At 41.5% G+C, this 19,169-nt stretch overlaps 2 protein-coding genes across 2 annotated transcripts in view; both read right to left on the bottom strand.

Moving 5' to 3' along the window:
• The window catches only part of rps4x (ribosomal protein S4 X-linked), a 569,691-nt gene that overhangs the window by 341,288 nt on the left and 209,234 nt on the right, over positions 1 to 19,169 (bottom strand). The gene's annotated exons all lie outside the window — the stretch shown is intronic.
• tnfsf10l (TNF superfamily member 10, like) overlaps positions 24 to 19,169 on the bottom strand; it is an 81,904-nt gene continuing 62,758 nt past the window's right edge. The window contains exons 3-7 of the mRNA XM_049569328.1: positions 6,609 to 6,645; positions 6,413 to 6,520; positions 4,527 to 4,690; positions 4,184 to 4,294; positions 24 to 4,089 (exon numbers count right to left, since the gene is read on the bottom strand). Of these exons, the coding sequence (XP_049425285.1) occupies positions 3,904 to 4,089; positions 4,184 to 4,294; positions 4,527 to 4,690; positions 6,413 to 6,520; positions 6,609 to 6,645 (606 nt within the window). The 3' untranslated portion in view covers positions 24 to 3,903. The remainder of the gene's footprint in view (positions 4,090 to 4,183; positions 4,295 to 4,526; positions 4,691 to 6,412; positions 6,521 to 6,608; positions 6,646 to 19,169) is intronic.

The raw sequence follows: 19,169 nt of genomic DNA, 5'->3' as shown, positions 1-19,169 counted from the left end.
TCTACACATACATGTACACAGGGAAAGTTTAAAAATTTGTTTATTGTTTTAGCAACAATGTGCTACACATGTTCACAGCTACAAAACTGTCCAGTACAAACACGCCTCAGACAAATTCAATGCAAAAGTTTTCCCAGCTGGACCAGGGATTTAGCGTATGCTGTTGTGATATGAGTGTGTACGTTGCATTACCGTCGCTGCTGGACCTGCTTCAGTGATCTGTTTGTGTTGGTCGGAGTGCAAGAAAGAAAAGGCCGTATGATTGTTGAAGTTTACCCTGGATAACACACTGGCTTAAGCTCAAGTTTACAGAGTGAGGGCAAGCTGTGATGGAGCGTCGGCGGGCTGAGAAACAGAAACGTGACCAGGTGCATGCCACCCAGCAAAAAAAAAAAGAAAAAAAAAAAAAGAAGCTAAAACAGCAATCAAATACAAAATGAAATTTGCCCTCAATTTTGCGCTTTGCACAGAAAAATAACCAGGATGTGTTGTTGTATTTTCATAGCTTCCTGAAAAACCTGAAAGCCTAACATAACCTTGCATAGAGTATATACACAGGTGTGTGTGAACCACAGTGTGAGAAGGATGGCCTGGATGTCACCTTCTTAGAGGTGTGTGTGTCAGCGTATGAATCCTTTCCTCTCAGGGAAAACAAATGAAGGAACACAAACAAAGAAATGTCTATTTGTGTGTGCGTATGTTAGTTTAACCTCGTTTAATGAATAGTCCATGTGAACCGAGCCCTTTGAACAAACACAAGTGCACTAACACACACTCCCTGCATGCCTCCTGACTAATCACTGACAGCTACCAGATGGCACAGGGAGGCTAGACAGCGTGGATAAATGAGAGTGTGTATTTGCGTCTTTACATTGGACGTGACATTAGATGATGTGTGTGTCTGTGGAGCACAGACTGGCCTGTGGATGTGGTGTGAGGTGATGTGTGTATCTCCTTTGTGTGTGTACATGTGCATGCCAGAGAGGAAAGTGTGCAGGGGTTGAGTCTGTGCTAGTCGGTGCATGGTTTATGTCTGTGAATATCCACTCTGGCTGTCTTAAAAATTTTTCTTTATGTGCATCTGTGTCTTGTTACTCAATCTGCTCTGCACCTTTTCTCTGCCTGCTTGATAAATTTGAAGAAATGAATTGTGTGACTGTGTTTCCAGCTGCCACACAGGATCAGAATGGCACAGAAATGTTTGTGTGTGTTTCTGTGGGTGTGTCAGTGCCTACAGGTGACTGGCAGCCATATTGGAGCTGTACATCTGTTGGTCAACGGTTGCTGGAGTGTCTGAAAAGCAACTTGACCATGATTTTGATAGTTTCAACATTAAATCGCCAAATTTATTATGTTCTTCTTGTTAGCCAGATGAAAGTTATTTGCTAACTACTACTATTATGTTAAAAGGCATCTTATTGGCACCTAAATAAATGGCTGGTGTTAGAATATTAATGGGAAACTTGAGTATTTTTAAACTTGGACCCCATTTTCACGTGTTTTGGTGTCTGAGTGACTAATGGGAACAACAAGTTTTAAAATTGCTCCAGTATTTCTCAAGAATGCTGCACAGGCTGCAATGTTACCAGTCTTGGCATATGCACAGTCTATTTACATTCACTGAAAGTGCTTGTTTTTGCCGCTGACAGGCTCAGATTATTCGTCAAAGTGTCTGACAACATTATGGAAAGGATCCCTACAGAGACAGACCTTTCACTTAAAGAGGAAGATCCTTTTTGTGTAACCAGAAACAGCCCCAAATCACTATAGCCTTACCCACCAGGCTCCATTTAAATAAACAGTAATTGTATCATTGTAAAACAACCTTAATTAACTGTTCCAACAACAACCAGCTGTAGTTTGGTTGAAATACACCCTTAAATTACCCAGTTAGACGTGAAAGTATGCTGTCTCTATACAGGGTAAAATTAGCGTTTACTTAAATGGCGTCTGGTGGATTTGGCGATAGCGATTTCGGAGCTGTTTCTGGTCAAACAAAAAGGATCTTTCTCTTTAACAACAGGCCTATCTCTGTAGGGATCCTTTCCATAATGTTATCAGATACTGAGGAGAACAATCTGAGCCTGTCAGTGGCAAAAGCAAACACTTGAGTGCAGGTAAAGTGATCGGTCTCACTCAATACTGGACCAGTTTTAGAAATTTTAGTCACGTAGACACAAAAACATGGGAAAATTGGGGCCAGGGTGAAAAATACTTAAATTACCTTTTAAAGGAATTGTTCAACATTTTGGGAGATAAGGCTATTTGTTGTCAGGTAAAGAGGAGGGTTTTAATACCAAATAGATTAGCTTAGCTTAGCACAGAGACTGGGAGCAAGGGTAAACGGCAAGCCTTTAGGAGGATTTTGTTTCTTAGGGACAGAGCCCCTCATTTCTAGTCTTTGTGCTAAGCTATGCTAACTGTCTCCTGGCGTCAAGTTGGTAGTCCTCGTCTAAGTCTTTCCTAAAATGTCACACTATTTCTTTAACTGAAACTAAAGGTAACATTAAAGTACAGCAAGTCTGTTCCCATTTCAGGTCAGATGTTACTTTGGTATTTTTGTGTACCATCAATTCTCCAGTGGACCAACTTTCATTTTCTGGTTTGTGACACTGCCGAAAAGCACCGACACCTGTGAATGTCTTTGTGTTTGTGCAATTAGCCTCTTTGCACGTGCTTGTTCCCACAGGTGTTTTCTGGTTGGTTGCTTAACCTTAAGCCTTTTTAAAAATAAAACTGAATGCAGCTTCACAGGGTAGACAAGAAAGACAAGATATTAAAATACTTAACAAGACAAAAGATTGCGAGGGAAAGTGAAAGAGAGAAGAGAGATCAACAACACAGACAGGTCGGGCTGCATGCCGCCCTCAGCCCCTATAACTCTCTTTCCTTTTATCTTCTTCTGCTGGGCTCGTTCTTATTGGCATATACAAGAGTTCTGCCTCTCCTTTCTCCTTGTTTTCATTCGTCCTTTGTTTGTTCATAAGGCACTCTATATTGCTTCTCATAGTCTTATTACTGTATCCAGTACAAAGAAACAATCTCCTCTAAAAATGTCTTTGCATAAAATCCACAGCTCTAGTGTTGTAAATAGTCCTCAGCAAAATCCAAGTGGTTTTAAGTCCAGTCAAGGTAAAAATACATATGAATTACTTTAAAAATCACCACAGTTCATTGTCTACATCTCATTCTCATATGTACAGTACTCTCATGGCACGCTTTCAAAAAAAAAGTTATATTCCACAATTTCTTTGCTTTGGTTTGATCATTTGACTTTCTTCTGCTCCCGTTCCACAGTCCTTCCTCACATCTTCGATGCCGAGGATTGAGTTTTTATTGCGTGTACATTCTTCGGTCTTGAATCCAAATCCGAGGGGTCCGATTGCTTCCCGCAAAAAAGCTGCTGACATGCGAGATATACTGAGAGCCATGTGTTATTTTGGGGTACAGGCAGCAGGGTGGCCTAATTTTGTGGGTGAATCTCGTCTAACAGGAAGGTTTTTTTTTAATGTTTTTTCTGTGGTTTACTTCTCTTTTTGACATCCAAAAGCAATTTCCTTCCCCGAAAAATCAACAGAAAATTGATATCCTCACATTTAGTTTTGTGTGATTGCACATGTATCTTTGTATATCTTGCTCTCGATGGTTGGGGTTCGCTTTGCGGAGAGTAAGAAAGACAAATCCGCTCTTTTCCCTTTCACTCAAGCAAAGCCTTTCAAACCCCAATCCTTCCATCCTTCAGTGTATCCGTCCCAGCAGAGGATCCAAGATCCCGGTCAATATCCCACAGCTCTGCCTATATGACACTTTTTTCCAATCAACGGATATTCAAAAGGCCCCTAACTCACTGTCTCCAGCCCACCCATTTATCCATCTGTTCCTTTTCTCTCCTATCTTTTCCTCTCAGAGGTCCAGACGGAAAGCGCCGAAGTAGCTGGAGGAATCATCGGCGTTGACCATCGTCGGGGAAGAGACGGAGACAAAGAGCTCGTCGCCGGCCCTCAGCTCAAACAGTCCTCCCTGGTAGACGGAGTGGAGGGCGTACTCGGCGTCTGGGGCCCAGCACTTTGTTCCCACCCCCTTCAGGAGCTAAAGACAGGTGAAAACAAGGTACGAAAGTTATTTAACAGTTTGTATCACTCAACATGACCTTATTATCTCAAGTGGAAAAGGGATAATATACCTGTATGGGGCTGGGGTAGGAGGTTTTCTTGTAGACACACTGCACCAGCTGGTGGCTGACACTGCGCTGGTCTCCGTCACTGGCAGCTGGGGACGGATAACGAAAATACACCTGGAGGCAGGAGAGCAGAGCAGGGAAAGATGATCAAAATAATGCAGTGTTAGGATTGTTCTACTCACACTGTAAAGGCTCCAACACTGAGAGGCACTTTGGATCAAAGCTGAAATAATTATCTGATTTAGATACTCGAAAGTTCAAAACACTGATTGATCGAAAACTTGAATGCATTTTTTCCAAAATGCCAACATTTTCGGTGAGGATTGATTGATTGAGGATTGATCACCTGGGAGTACAGGTAGTACCGCCCATCCTGAGGCACTCGCAGCTTCCCATTGGACAGGGTCATGTTGTGCAGGTGAGCTCCGAAGCTCTGGTTGGCCCACGTGCGAACCACATGGCGACAGGACTGGTGGAGACCCGGTGTGGGGATCGGGTAGGGAGGGAACCCTGTTGATGGGAAGGAGACAGGAGAGGTGAGGAACATTTGTAGAGAGACGTAGGAAGGATGATGAGTAGTACACCGCCAGCTTGCAATCTGTCGCCTGGCTCTGAGCCAGCAAGTCTTTCCTTCCATATTTAACATGCATCTTTTCCTGTGGACACATGCATCACATCCCGTCTTCGTACTTGACGCCTTTATCATTCATACTGTGTAGAATGGCGGATGCACATTTAACAAAGGAACACCTACAGGAGGTAGATCCTGCAGAGGAGTGTGGTGTCGCTTGTATCGCAGCTACGTCTTTGCCGTGTGTGTGTGTGTGTGTGTGTGTGTGTGTGTGTGTGTGTGTGTGTGGTAATGCTCTGGCTTGGCTAACACACTATTGTTTCCTTGTCATTTGTTAAGATTTTTTTTTTTTTTGTGTGTGTGGAAAAAAACATCAAAAGTCAACCCTCAAAGTTTCTTGCTGCCGTACTTCCTTATGAGAAATCCAGGCCGAATGTGTGAACCTCACCCTCTCTTCCTTCTTCTCCACACACACACACACACCCACACCCACACACACACACACACACACACACACACACAGAGCACCATTCCTACCCTTTGTAAACTCAATGGAAATAGCATCAGTCGGCCGTTGCCAGATTGTTAACACCCTTCAGTTTGCACGCCAGCCTCAGATGTGACGATACAAAAGTCTGGTTGACACACACACACACACACACACACATTCCAACATTTCAAAGTCCATGTTTAACAACACACATATGCTCCATTATTCTTATCGGTGCCGCTGTCCTAATAAATATCTGTTTTACTGCTGTATGAATTGATATACCTCGCCGATCCGGCCGGTTCATGAAGGTTGCTGCTTGTTTTCTCTCAGGAAAAAGCCTCTGGCATGCAGGAAGTGATATTTATTTGAGGAGGAATGGTCAGACACATGAATCTGAATCCTTTAATGTACAACTTAATACTTTATATTTGAGATTAAGGTGGAATGTGCACAGGATAAGTAACTTTAATGGATAAAACAACTGAATTGATCCTTAATACAGCAAGTTGGAGTCTTACGCTCCTCAGCTTGCCCTTATATTAACGATTAGGGGATTTATTACAGAAAGCAGCCTGTTCCCTGAGGTAAGATAAAAGGATAGAGCTCAGTGATCTAACATATCCCGAGTTTATGTTAAAGGGCATGGACATAGGCAATAAGATGATGCAATTTAAAGAATATTTCGGACTTAACATTAGCAACAGCTGCTCCCGCACTTCATGCTCAAATGTTTGCTTTCATGTGTCGCTGTTTATGTCTGATTTCCTCTGTTCTTGCAAAAACATAAAGCTTTCAGCAAACGTTTTATGACATTTTGGCCATTTTGCTTCTCATTAACAAAGTCCCACACCCCCATAACTGTGATTTATCAGTGCTTTTCCGCCTTCATACTCAAATCTGCATGGTTTGTGCCTTAACGTCTTTCCGTCCAGATGTCTGCATCATTCAAACAGCAAGGAGTAAATATTTTTTAGTGTCTCTTTTTATGGTTTTATTGCACAGCACGCAACAAAAAAGGTGTATTCCAGCAGTCGTAAACATACAGTGATAAACCTCTAACCCTGACATATATGATAACACACACAAACTGTTTTGATATTCAGCTGACTTTCCTTTTCACTCCTCCTTCAACCCTTGACCTAAAGTAATAGTCCCAGCACTGCCTCACCTTGAGAGCTGGTGTCTCTGAGGGTCAAGTGGGCAGATGGCCTCTGGGCCACCGAGGTCATGAACTTTGACCCTGAGTTGTTGAAGGAGCGAGGCATGGTTCTGGCCTCTGAAGGGGAGAGGAAGTGAAAGAATGTCAGACATGATGTTTGTGGCATTGTTTTCTCTGTTTATTTGTGGAAGAAAGAGATTCTCACCTATGAAGGTTTGTTTGGAGATGATGTTCTCTGTCACCTGGAAGAAAGTGTGAAAACATACAGGTCACTAAAACATATTAAAAAAAGAAAACAGTAACACTTGTTTCTCAGATGGCTCGACCTTTCAGTATTTTTCCTTTCAGTATTTTTCCTTTCAGTTCGTTGTGGTTCATAAATGTTGACCAGCTTTGTTTGTCCTCTTGTATATGGCTTCACTTTTATGAAAGTGAAGTTAATTATTACCCTGCTGTTGTTCTGTCTTTGCTGTGGTGGTTAAACAGCCAACACTGGCTGTGAGTGTGGTCTTGCAGACTGAAATGGTTGTAAATGGTCGTATTGTGTGATAAAAGTTTTGGAATACAAAGTCCTTCTTGGATAACTTTAGACCACTGATTTGGATAAGAAAATATACACAAAAAATCCCTTTATATGTAAAAAGGGGAGGGTTCTCGAGAGATCACAACAGACATGCAACAGTAGAGGTCGTATATGCTAACCAGACAGAAGTAGCTGTCGTAAAATCTCACTATGGTGAAGCCGAAAGACCGTATTAGCAGTGTTGTTGTCAAGACCACCGAAACCAAGACCAAGTTGTGACCAATACCAAAGAGTACTGAGACTGAGAACTCTTCAAAGCCAGATTCCATCGAGAAAGATGGTGTTTAACACAGGAGCTGCTGGTCTACTGCTGCCTCAGTCAGTTTTGTTTGTGTTGTTGTGTGACTTTGGCATTTAAAGGGGTTAGTTTGGACTCCCCAAAGACACACAATAACGCACGCTAACTGATCAAGGCAGCTATTGACCAGCAGCTTAGCGGTGTTGTTGTCAAGACCACCGAAACCAAGACCAAGTTGTGACCAATACCAAAGAGTATTGAGACAGATTCCATAGAGACAAATAGTGTTTAACATCACCGAACATGGGAGCTGCTGGTCTACCGCTGCTTCCATCAGTTTTGTTGTGTTACTGTGTAACATTGGCATTTAAAAAGGGTAGTTCGGATTCCTCAAAGACACACAATAACACTAAGTAACTAACTGATTAAGGCAGTTGTAGACCAGCAGCTCCTGTTTTAAGTGAGCCAAAATGACTGTTTTTGTCAATGGAGTCTGGTGACTGCAAGTGAAATCGTGTTGGAATGAATCTATTATTTCTATGTTTTCTATGTTATTGTTAGACGAGGCTTGATATATTATAGACGACAAAGAAGTCATCAGTATAAGTGTGTCTAAACTCCGTGAAGATTGTTCTTAAAGCATAAGAAAAGTGATGATGCTCCAGGTTTGTTGTTAAAAGCATATGGAGTACTATTTTGTTAAAAGGAAAGACATTACCATACAAACAGGAAATGGATCAAAGAGCTTTTGCAACATTTTTTCTTTCGATGTTCTTGCAGCTGTGCGTAGCTCCCCACTTTCTGTTATGTGTTACATTGGTCTCTGTCAACACCACTCTCTGTCACTTTGGTTTAAAATGTGGGATTTAAAATCTCTTTTGTCTTTTTTTTCCCTGTGAAATGGGCCATATCATACTCTAAACAGGGTTATAATTAAGTCACAGATTGGTTTGAAGTTGAAAGACAGGCCGCATCTTCCTCCTCCTCATCTCCTGCCTCCTTCAGTCATCACAGGAATTAACTTTCCCTCCTTTCCTCCCGGCGGCACACATCTCCTCTCCGTCCTGTCTCTGTTTTATTTCCTCCTCCTTTGTGTCATCCCTCGTTCTGTTTCATCTTCCCCAGATGAAGACGCAGCCAAGCCATGGAAATTCAGATGTCAACACACACACACACACACACACACATACAGATGCATTTTCTCAGTCTCACACACTCAGTAATTTCCCTTCTTTCACACACTTGCATGTTCTTGCTTTTTGTGCCAACTGTTGCGCCTTGTTTTTGTCTTCCTCACTTTCTAAATCAAGCCTGTCACCCCTTTTATATGTTTTCAGCAATAACTCTAACATCCTGTCTCTCTCTTCTCATCCTTTCATTTTAACTGTGTGGTTTAGCTTTTATCACTTCATCACCCTTCATTCACATTGGGCCAAACCCCAATACACCCTTTGCCCCTATCACTTAGCTCTTACCCCTATGTGTTGTGCCTTCACGTCTAGGGGTAGAGTGTCCTAATTGTTGTTGTTCTTGTTGTTTCAATGTATTTTGGTCCTTTTCTTTATAACAAGCACAACAAAAGATATCACTACTGTGCCGATAATTAGCTAGCTAGCTTGTTTCCGTTGCTAAAATTGGTGAAATCTGTCAGCATATCAAACTACTAATGTTATTAATCATAAATAAACAAGTTCCAACCATCAAATGTGATCAGGTTTTGTACCTTGTCCAAGTTTGCGTCGGGATTGGCTACAGACCGACTTGGCAGAGATGGCTGCCATCTTGTTTTTACATGGATTGGTGTATTGTCGTCTTACTGCCACTAGATGGCACAAAAAAGTGTCTGCGAACGAGGACAACAGCTCTAAGTTAAGCAGAATGAAGTATAAGGTGCAGTAAATCCAAAATGTGATGTCCTTGTATAAGGAAATAGAGTCTCAGGAGGATATGGCGCCCAGAATATACCTAAAGTCCAGCGGCAAAGGTGCTTAAGTTGTTACAGCTAATCTAATATCGTCTACCATCTAATCTTGTTTCGATCTTGGTTGATTGATCGATAGCGTGACACCTAAGTTGTGAACGAATCGTGAGCATCCGTTACAAGTCTGTAGCCCACTCAAGAAATATCACCACTGCAAAAGACCTTATTTGCACTTGTTGCTGTTTACGTAAATGCAAACATACCATTGTAGTATGAGGGTCTTGAAAGGTTGTCCTATTTAAGAGGGGACGTATTCAACCATTACCCCTTTGAACTCTGTTTCGAGGGTCAAAGTGGCATTTGAAAACGTGGGGTAGGTGTAAAAGTTAGAAATGGGATTTGGCATTACTCTCTTTACACGCTAACCTTTCACCGTCTTTGTTCCCTCCTTTTTTAACATTTTTTTCTGCAGTTTGTCTCTTGTCTTTTATATTTCTACCTTTGTCTGTGTTCCTTAACCTTGAAAGCAAATGGTCAGAGGTTTAATCACCTGTTACTAGTCATGTGGCCTGCCTTAAGTCCCCGCAGCAAGGCACTGAAACCCCCTGTGGTATAAATCTCCCTGATTAATTTACCAAAATGCCACAAAATCCTGAATATGATTAATTTCACCGGTGTTTTTAATGGTCATCCAGCTCTAACCATGGTGTTATTCTTGGCAATGGAGACTTGTTTCTCCTACATCAAACACTCAACCCAACCTGCAAATTGGACATGATCGCTCTGGGGTTTGGCGTGTGTGTGTGAGTGTGTGTGTCTGTGTGAGTGTAAGCATGGGCCCCCCACTCGTGTATACCCTATATACTCTGAGGGGAACCCAATACAGTAAAGTATAGAGCATGGAGCGGGCCGTGTTAGCTGGTCTCACTGGGCGTGTCGGGCCTGTCTCTGCCTCACGTTCCTCAAGTCCTGAAAGCAGAAAATTACCCACATGCACACGCACACACACTTAAAGCGAAAAAATTGGCAACAGATTTCGGCCCTGCATGTGGCTGTAGTTGAACAAGAGAAGTCAAAAGGAAAAAAGATGTGGGGGGAGTTTTCAGACGCTTCGACCCACTGTGAGCTTTCAGGCCTCTGTCAGGGCCCTTCGGAACAGCATGTTTTCAATATACAAGTTCAACATGTCTGCTGTCTTTAATGCTTAAACGCTCACATGGGAAACTGGTGGATGCCTAATGAGTAAAATCAGCTGTTGAGGCTTCATGCATAATTTATGTTCCACACAGCGGTGGAAGCTTTCTGTGGCATCCTCAGAGACTCTGACCAGCTGCATGTTTAAAGGTGAATGTCATGCAGAGTTAAAGTCCATTTAGTGTTTCTTTACTCATTGTTTGCATCTGGTTTGTGTTTAGAGCACACTATATGTAGTTGGATATTAACACATTTAGAGTAAACCGTGTAAAAACCTGCTTGAAATCAATTGAAAAGACACTAAATTTGAGAAAATTAATGTGACACTTTGAGAATTTCTTTCCTGGAGGAGACTTTCATGGAAATATGCAAAAAAACCCTCAACACAATTAACTGAGATAAAACAAAGACTCTGGCTGTGGCAAATTACGGTAAGCCGTCATGTAATAAATTGTTGTGGTGTTAATGCTGATCAATAGCAAATGGCTACAAACAGACAGCCTCCTCTAAAGAGAGGAAAATGCTGATATTCAAAAACAAACATGCCTGTAATAACCTTAAAACATATTCTCAGCAGCACCACTGCACATGGGTATTTCCAACAGTGTACATATGTAGAAACAGTGCACTCTTGATTCTACAGTGTGAAACATTTGGTTCGAAAAATAGCTCAAACTACTTTGTGAAATATTGATCATATTGACAATGTACATGTGATATGAAATTAAAGCACAATGTAATACAAAAAAGTCACAGCAAAGCAGAAAGGTGCCCATTTGCTCAGTGGTCATACACAAACCAAATATATATATGTATATATATATATATCAAACCACTATTCATGGGAATGTGCAAACGTGGCAAGGCAATGGTAATAGAACCCGGTCTCTCTCCAAACTCCTCAAATATCGATGCATGGCCAGTAGCCCTTGACGTCCAATACAGATGCACCGAGGCACCCTTTAGTAGCAGTATGAGTCGCACCAAGCAGAGGCATATTTGATGCCAAAAACAATGTAGTGAACAGATCAAGAAAGTCCACATAGGGTGAGTGGGAGTGGAGGTGGATGGGTCAAACAAACATTGGACTTTTAACTGGGAGACTGCTGTTCCTTTCCTGTGTGAAACCAAAAGTCAGTGGAGTTATTTTAGTAACGATGTAGTGTGCTAGTATGTGCAGTATACTACATTAGTGATGTTTGTCATTAAATTAATAGCACACTAACCATGTGGTTTTGTCGCCTACACCTAAGTAAGTAAATCTAAAAACAAAGTTGTTTCAAAGTGATGCCGGAGGGGAACCTAGAGTGTCATATTTTGACATGTAGGGCCACTGAATGATTGCCAGGATTGACAAGTTGGCAGTGGCATTCTTAAGCCCTGTTTCCACTGAGCAGTACGGTACAATTCAGTTCAGTTCGGTGCACTTTTTTTCTGTTTCCACTGAGAAAAGCTGTGGATGGTACCAATGGAATCGTTCCGTACTGTCCCAGTTTTTGGTCCCCCCCTCTGTTGGGGTACCTAGCACACAGATCTGGTACTAAAAGGTGGAGCTGTGAACACTGCAGTCCCTTGATTGGTCAGTAGAGGATGGTCAATCTGCTCAGGGCTGCGTTGTGGCTGGTTTTGAGGCTCATGTAACCACTGTTCGTACCATGCTCCTGCAAAACTACCAGCTTTGTTACATGTAGTTCACTACTACTCAGCACTGGGAGCCTACTGGTACTTTTTAAAGTCTTGCCTTGTTTGGGTGATTCCAGCTTGGAGTCATTACTCTGGCCTTTTACTGAAAGGCCAATTACAGCTGACATCATGGGATAATCCCAGATAACAGGGGCTTCATTTTGTTGCTTGTTGGTGCAGTTTGCTAATTAATGACAACAGCATGAACGAAATAAAACTAGTGTTGAGGTAATCTTCTGAAAGAAGAAACAAGGTTCTGTTTCTTTCACCTTTGGAAAGGTGAAAATCAGATGGTCGATAGATCAATCAAAGGATGCGTGACAGTATCAGATCCGACAGTAAAATGAAGACGACAATGGAATTCTCGGTGAACACAAGACAACTTCCTCTACATCTTAAGAGCATCTTTAGTCTGGAGGGATTACCGGAAAACAGTAATTGGAGTTGTACACCGCTTCAGTAGATCCTTGCACATGAGCTGGAATTAATCAACGCTGCATGCACTGTTTGTCAACATTTTTTAAGACTTCCTCGTCTCAGTTCACGTTTCATCTTAGATCTCTTACACCTGTGTTTAATATGTAGGTGCCTTTTATTGTGAAGCCTGGAAGCTGAATAAGTTTATGACTCTGTTGCTGGATTTCTTCAAAATGATGTATTCTTGTGTTTGATGCATGATGTTGACGGATGAGTCTTTATAGTTTGCCGTGACCTTTGGTATGGCCCAGATAGCCCAAAATGGACTTAGTGTATCAATCACATATCTCACACTTCGTTATAAAAGCAGAAGCACTGTTGGGATATACATATACGATAAGTCTCTTCAGTGCTTACTGTAAGGATTTCTGAAATCATTCACCTCTTGTATAAGGATTTCTCTTAATTCTAGCAAATATTTCTGAGGTGCTTCTTTTCTTTGAGACCAAAGAGAGGAAGTTTGAAAAGGTCATAAGCTGGACTGCATGGCATGCATGCCTGTGGGGCACCAAGATGGCCTCTGATAACATCAGCACAGTCGCTTTACTTGCCCCTGACGTGTTTCCCGAACACATCTAACTCTCCGTCCTATCAGCAAGCATGAAGAGTGAGCCAACAATAGATTGGAAATTTGATGTGACCTTTCGCTCCTGTAGTTTGATTGAAGCCCTGTCATTGCTGACATCAGTTGTGTCATTGTTCTTGTCTTCATATATGGATGATTTCACAGTGACACCAAGCATGATCCTGCAGAAATTTAAACTCTAACCATAACCGTTACACAATAGCCAAAAGTTTCTTCTCGGTAAAATGTTATCTAACTTCTCTAAAGCAATAAATTCTGCACATCAGACTTTGCCACAGGGTTAATCGCAGTGCGCTCCCATGTAGAGAAAAGGCTTCTTATCCTGCTCTCCGCTACCAGGAAGTAAGTCACTAAGTTTATGTGTTTTTGAGCTTTGCCCCAAACGAGGGTTTTGGCGATTGTCACATGGCGGTTTTACTGTTTTACTGTGAAAGAGTACACCCCTGCCCTCGTTAAGTGGGCCACTTTTGTTTCCAGTAAATCAGCCTGTAGCTTCTGATGTGACAAGCTTCAAAGATGAAGGTCACTGGCAGAGTAACCTCGGAGTGATCTTTATGTGTTGCATCTATAGCCTGACACCAGGGCCCTGTCAGTGTGTGTGTTGCTGACTTTATGACTTTATGGCAGCATGTAACACCACAAGTCCAACAGCAGTAACACCAACAACAAATAAACTGTGGACTCTACTCTTTTGCCCTGTTTAGCACAAGAGAGTCTGATTTCTTCATATTTTGTCTGGCCAAAAGCTAAAATAAGAAGGCATAAATGAGAGAAACAGAAGGGAAACATGGATGTTTACTGTACAAACAGAAGAGATATGAAAGTATGACGAGATGGTGTGAGTAAATCCCTGAAAATTCCTTTTTGGCAGGCCTTATCCACTTCTTCATGTCTCCACTCCAAAATACTGATGTCATAGCAGGTGTTTTAAAGATGCACTCTGGAAGTTTTGTACATTTTGAAAAGACAAATTTATAAAAGAGAGATCAAAATTGAAGCAGCAGAGGCTGAGATAACTTGACTTAGGGTGCTTTCACACCTAGAGTTGTCTTGCTTTGGTCTGAATCAGGGACTAATTTTGTTACGAAGCTGCATAATTGCCTAGAGTTGGTTCGTGTTCTCACGGCAGCATTTACAAGCGGACCAGATCAAATGCCTTGTGTGAGAAAGCTGCTCTTGATTGGTCAGAATTTCAATGCGGGAAAAGCCATAAAGTAAACAAAACGTTGAAGAAGAGTACACTTGCAAGATAAATGTGACTCTTTCTAATGTCACAATGGAGGGACAACTACGCAGGTTGATTTTAGTGCTGGTCGTCGTGGACTATATTGCTGTCGATGTTCATTTTAGGCAAACCATACACTGTACAGTGCTAAATGTGCATATTAAGGCAGTACAGGAGGAGGCGCACATCAATAATCCTCCAGGACTATAACATGCTCATGTTTAACTCAAACAATGCATAAAGCGACTGCAGTTGGTTCAGACTGAGGTCAGAAGACGTTCTCACCACAGAACCAGAGTTCATTTGTTTCAGGACCGAGACCACCTCTTCAAGAAGGTCTCGGTCCAGTTGTTTTGGTGCGCACCCGAGTGTGATTGCTGTGTTCACACCTGCCCTAACAAACCGCACTTAGGGGGCAAACGAACTTGAGTTCTATTGAAACTAACCAAATAGGGCAGGTGTGAAAGCAACCTTAAGCCTCAACTCAAGATATCTTTCTTCTGACAAGATCCTAATTGAAATTGGCAATTGAAATCAAAGGATCATGTATCAAACGTCATTGATGGATCAAAATAAACTCCGTTATTTTGCCTTTGTGTCGCAGTTCAAAGTTTAAAAATATCATACAGAACTTTTCGACTGATAAAGTAATTTTTCCGGAGAATAAACACAACAGTCAAAGCATGCAGAGTACGTGACACTGCAGTGCCAAAAATCAGATGTTGGTGGGAAAACCAGAGAGCCAAAGATGGACAATTGTGGGAAACAAGAGAAGAAGAGGAATGAGGATAAAAAAAAGTTGGGGAAACACAGAGGAGAGTCAGAGTGGACAAGTATGTAGAAAAAAGAACAGGAGGAGGACTGAAAGAGAGGATTGAGAGAGGAAAAAGAGGGACAAGTATGCACATGAAGGAGCGTTTCTTCTGCAGATTAGCAGTAGCTGCAACCCAATACTTTAATATGCTGCTCGACCCCGGCAGGCCTGGACTGGCAGTGTGTGTGTGTGTGTGTGTTTCAGTGTGTAGTTCTTTGAGCTACGGCGACAAACTCTTATCGGCACTAATCTGGTCTAAGAGGCTACTCATTCTGCACTGTGTGTGTGTGTTGTCCAGTTCTGGTGTGCATGCAAATGTGATTTTTCGGATGAAAAGCCACAGCGGTCACTTAAATGTTTGAGAACGTGTTTACCAAAGATGGAGATGAAATACCTGCGGGTTTGTGCGTCTAATGGCTAATGTTGCTCATTTTAAAGCTGGGCCAATGATTAATCAGTAACTCAGACTTTGTTTAAAGCTAGATTGGTATGTAGATGTGAAGAAGGAGGAATGTACACAAAGTTTTTTTTTATATTAGCTTTGCTGTTCTTCCTGGTAAGGCCGAGTCAAAAGGCGCAGTTCTGTTAAGGAATTAGACATCCATCATTTTAGGAAAGAGGCACCAGCTCCAAAGTGATAATGCCGTAGCTTAAAACCTTACAGTTGGGTGATTGAAGGGTTATCTACATATCTGGCTTAATTTAAACCAAACATCTCTGTAACAACAATCTGTCTTGCTTTCCTTCTTTCACTCTCTCCTTCCTTTTTAATATCTCCCCACAAGCCAGACTGGTAACTGATGCTTGACTGGGTAAGCCCCATGGAAAATTTGACCAGAGGTAATTCTCCACACACACGTCTGCACTGATAAGGCTTGTTGTGTTAAGTTTGGTAAGCTCTGTCTACTTTGAGCTTAGAACAATGTTCCAGTATCATTTCATTGACCGGCTCCAAGGGCTAATTTATGCTCCCTTTTCTTACGAAAATGGATACATCTGTTTCAAATATTGTGCCCTCATCCGTCAATGTGTCCTTTATGACAGCATAGACATAGATATAGATGGCATCATTATGTACTTTTCAGTGGAGGACAGTGGTGGTCCATGAGGCCATTAAATACATTGTGACACGTAGATGGATGATGCCTTTTAACTATATTACTGATTTGTTTCGTTCAGTCATTTTGTCAAATGACAGAACAAACATTTGTCAACATGTTCGTTGTCTCCTGAGGTTGTATTTCACTTGAAATACGCTACACTGCCCACACGATCTCCAGTGGTACTGCCCCATTTAGTCCATATCTGTAAGCTTTCGGAAAACAATGACTATTTTTACTGTTGCTTACATTTGTACGTGTCATACATATCATATCATATCATATCATATTAACGTTTCCAAAGTGACATAGTTCAGATTACGTGTATGAGCTGAGTTTGTAATTGGGTTTCGGGAAGTAGAGAGGATGGTGGATGGCGTGATACCTAGGCCACTGTTTGAGACCAATAAACAACAACAACAACATAAAAGAACACAGGTGTTTTTAGCAAAATATCGGTGGCATTTCCAGGGTTAGGGTTAGGGTTAGTACTTTAAACCAAAACATGATCTTTTCCTGACCATAACCAACTGGTTTTCATGCTGAAGCATAAGTGCTATATTGTAGGCAACTGGACTTGCTTGCGTTTCTTGAAGACGTTTCGCGTCTCATCCAAGAACTTTCTTCGGTTCTGAAGTTGATCAGAAGAAGCTTCTTGGATGAGAGGTGGAACGTCTTCAAGAAACGCAAGCAAGTCCAGTTGCCTACGATATAGCACTTACGATTACCATGATCTGGCAGACTGAGAATCTTCACCAACATCCACAGTGTTGTTGAAATGTAGAAGAACGTGAAGTTGCAACATATCCCCCACATGATAATGTACAAAAGTAACATATCAGTGGTTTGCAAATCGTACAATGCCAACATTTACTGTGGTAATTGGGTTTATTTTTAAGCCTATCAATGTTACAAAATACTCAAGAGCGCAACATAATACCTTTAGATTGTTTGCTTTGTCTGAACAACCATCCAAAACCCAAAGAAATTCGGTCTGTACATATAAACGGCTCATTCTAATGATTTACAGTAAATGGACCTTGTGGTCAGAATTTAAAAAACTGTTTAACTGCTCCATCTCCATAAATGCTTGGACTGTGAAAAACCTTGAAATTTTCTGTTATACCGTTGTGTCAAGATGACAACCTCCTTCTCTTGTTTCACTTATTTTAAGCAACTCTAAAAAGCACAGTTGTCTGAACATATGAAATACAAGATGTGTTTTATTTCCCTAAAACATATGGATCTTATATATTAAGCTTAGAGCGATACAGTCAGTCGCTGTGTGTGCATGACTGTGATTTACTCACTCGGAGACTAAACAGGAGTCGGTCATTAGAGATTTATGGTCGAGAAACAGCCAGTAAAGGTTTTATGACAGGTAACGCACCAGTGGCCGACCCGATGCCAGTCACTGATAACTGACCTGTTTGCTGTGGGAGTTTCCTGCCAGACAAATGTTGTGTACAGCTGAGGAAGCAGTTGGTTTCACACACATGAGAAAGAACAGATTGGTATCACCCCTTTCTTGCCTTTTGACTTCAGCTTCAGATGAGACTTTGGGTTATTAGCTCGGTTCTCTTCCTCTGGCTCTTTTATCGATTCCACCACACAGGATAAAACTGTTTATGCACAACAAACAGCGCTTTATTGAGTCGGTTCTCACATGTACCTTCCTATATGTGTTTGTTTGTGCTTCTTTCTGTATTGTTCTCCCTGGTTCCTCCGCAGGAGGACACAAACAAACTGCAGTCGACGAGGCCGTTTCTACATAGCTGACTGTTGCATTAATTCTCAGTCTTTCTCTTCCCTGTCTGTGTCTTTTTATGTGTCTCTGTCTGTCACCCTTAATCTCTTTCACAACATGGGTTTTAGTCCTAAGAACACAAACAGCATAAAACTAGGCCAGGGGCAGGGTTGTTTTACAGCCTTAGTCTTCTGTTCTATGGACTCTCTGTGATTTAAGTTTCGTTTTACACAAGCTAATACCAATAACAATACAGATACCTGTATGTGTACGTCATAATAAACACAAAGATGTCTATAGATATGTAATTTCTTTTGTCAGTCACATTCTCTGGTAGACTCTAATGCAAGAATATATGAGTACAGATACCCCTTACACCAAATTAGTGCTTCAAAACCTGGGTTAAATTGATCAAATTGCTAAAATAAGTTGTTCTATTTCTGTCAGACAGCTGTGCAATAAAGCTGATGTTGTAACTGAGATATCACAAAGGAATAACAATACATAATTTATTGCTCATGTCCTAATCTCATCAGAATACTGTGGCATGCAAACAACTCTGTCATCAGTGCTGAGTTTTGCATCGATCAAATTCTGTTCCCAGAAACACCTACATAAAAAAACATTTATGATTCCTGTGTGATCTGTCATAAAAACAAAAGCATCCCAGATGCTCGCCTCAGCAGTGCTCATGTGTGCATGTCAGCGCAATCACTGGCCTCCGTCATACGCTCGCACACTATCGCCAATCCCAATCTCTTTTATTATTTCCTGAAGGACTTTGGCTGTGGCGGTTGGTGCTGACACATCAAAACATGACAGCCGTTACAGGAATGATGCGTGAAAACAAAACCTTTTTACAAGCCTGAAGTGTGGAAAAATTACACTACTGCTGCAGGTCAAGCATTGTACAAGCTTTGCAGTTGCATCATGATATTGTAAACGTGTGCCTCGTGTGCCAGAATACAGGTGCATATATTTTCTGTTTCTGAACATGGTGCAGGGGAAGATGTGGAGAAGTCTGTAAATCAAATCTCTTGATCATATTTAATGATGTAACGTGTTGCATCATATTAAACAGTATGTGATACAGACATAGTCGATAATGCACCAGTCTGAGATGTATAGTTTCATTCCACGTTTTATCTTTGTTGAAGAGTTTTGGTTTCTTTTCTGGTTATAAAGTCAACCTCCTCAA

Source organism: Epinephelus fuscoguttatus, linkage group LG23 (assembly GCF_011397635.1).
Source record: "Epinephelus fuscoguttatus linkage group LG23, E.fuscoguttatus.final_Chr_v1".
In the NCBI taxonomy this organism is placed as follows: domain Eukaryota; kingdom Metazoa; phylum Chordata; class Actinopteri; order Perciformes; family Serranidae; genus Epinephelus; species Epinephelus fuscoguttatus.
The sequence above is the reverse complement of the archived record's forward strand: the minus strand, read 5'-3'. Positions and strand labels throughout refer to the sequence as shown.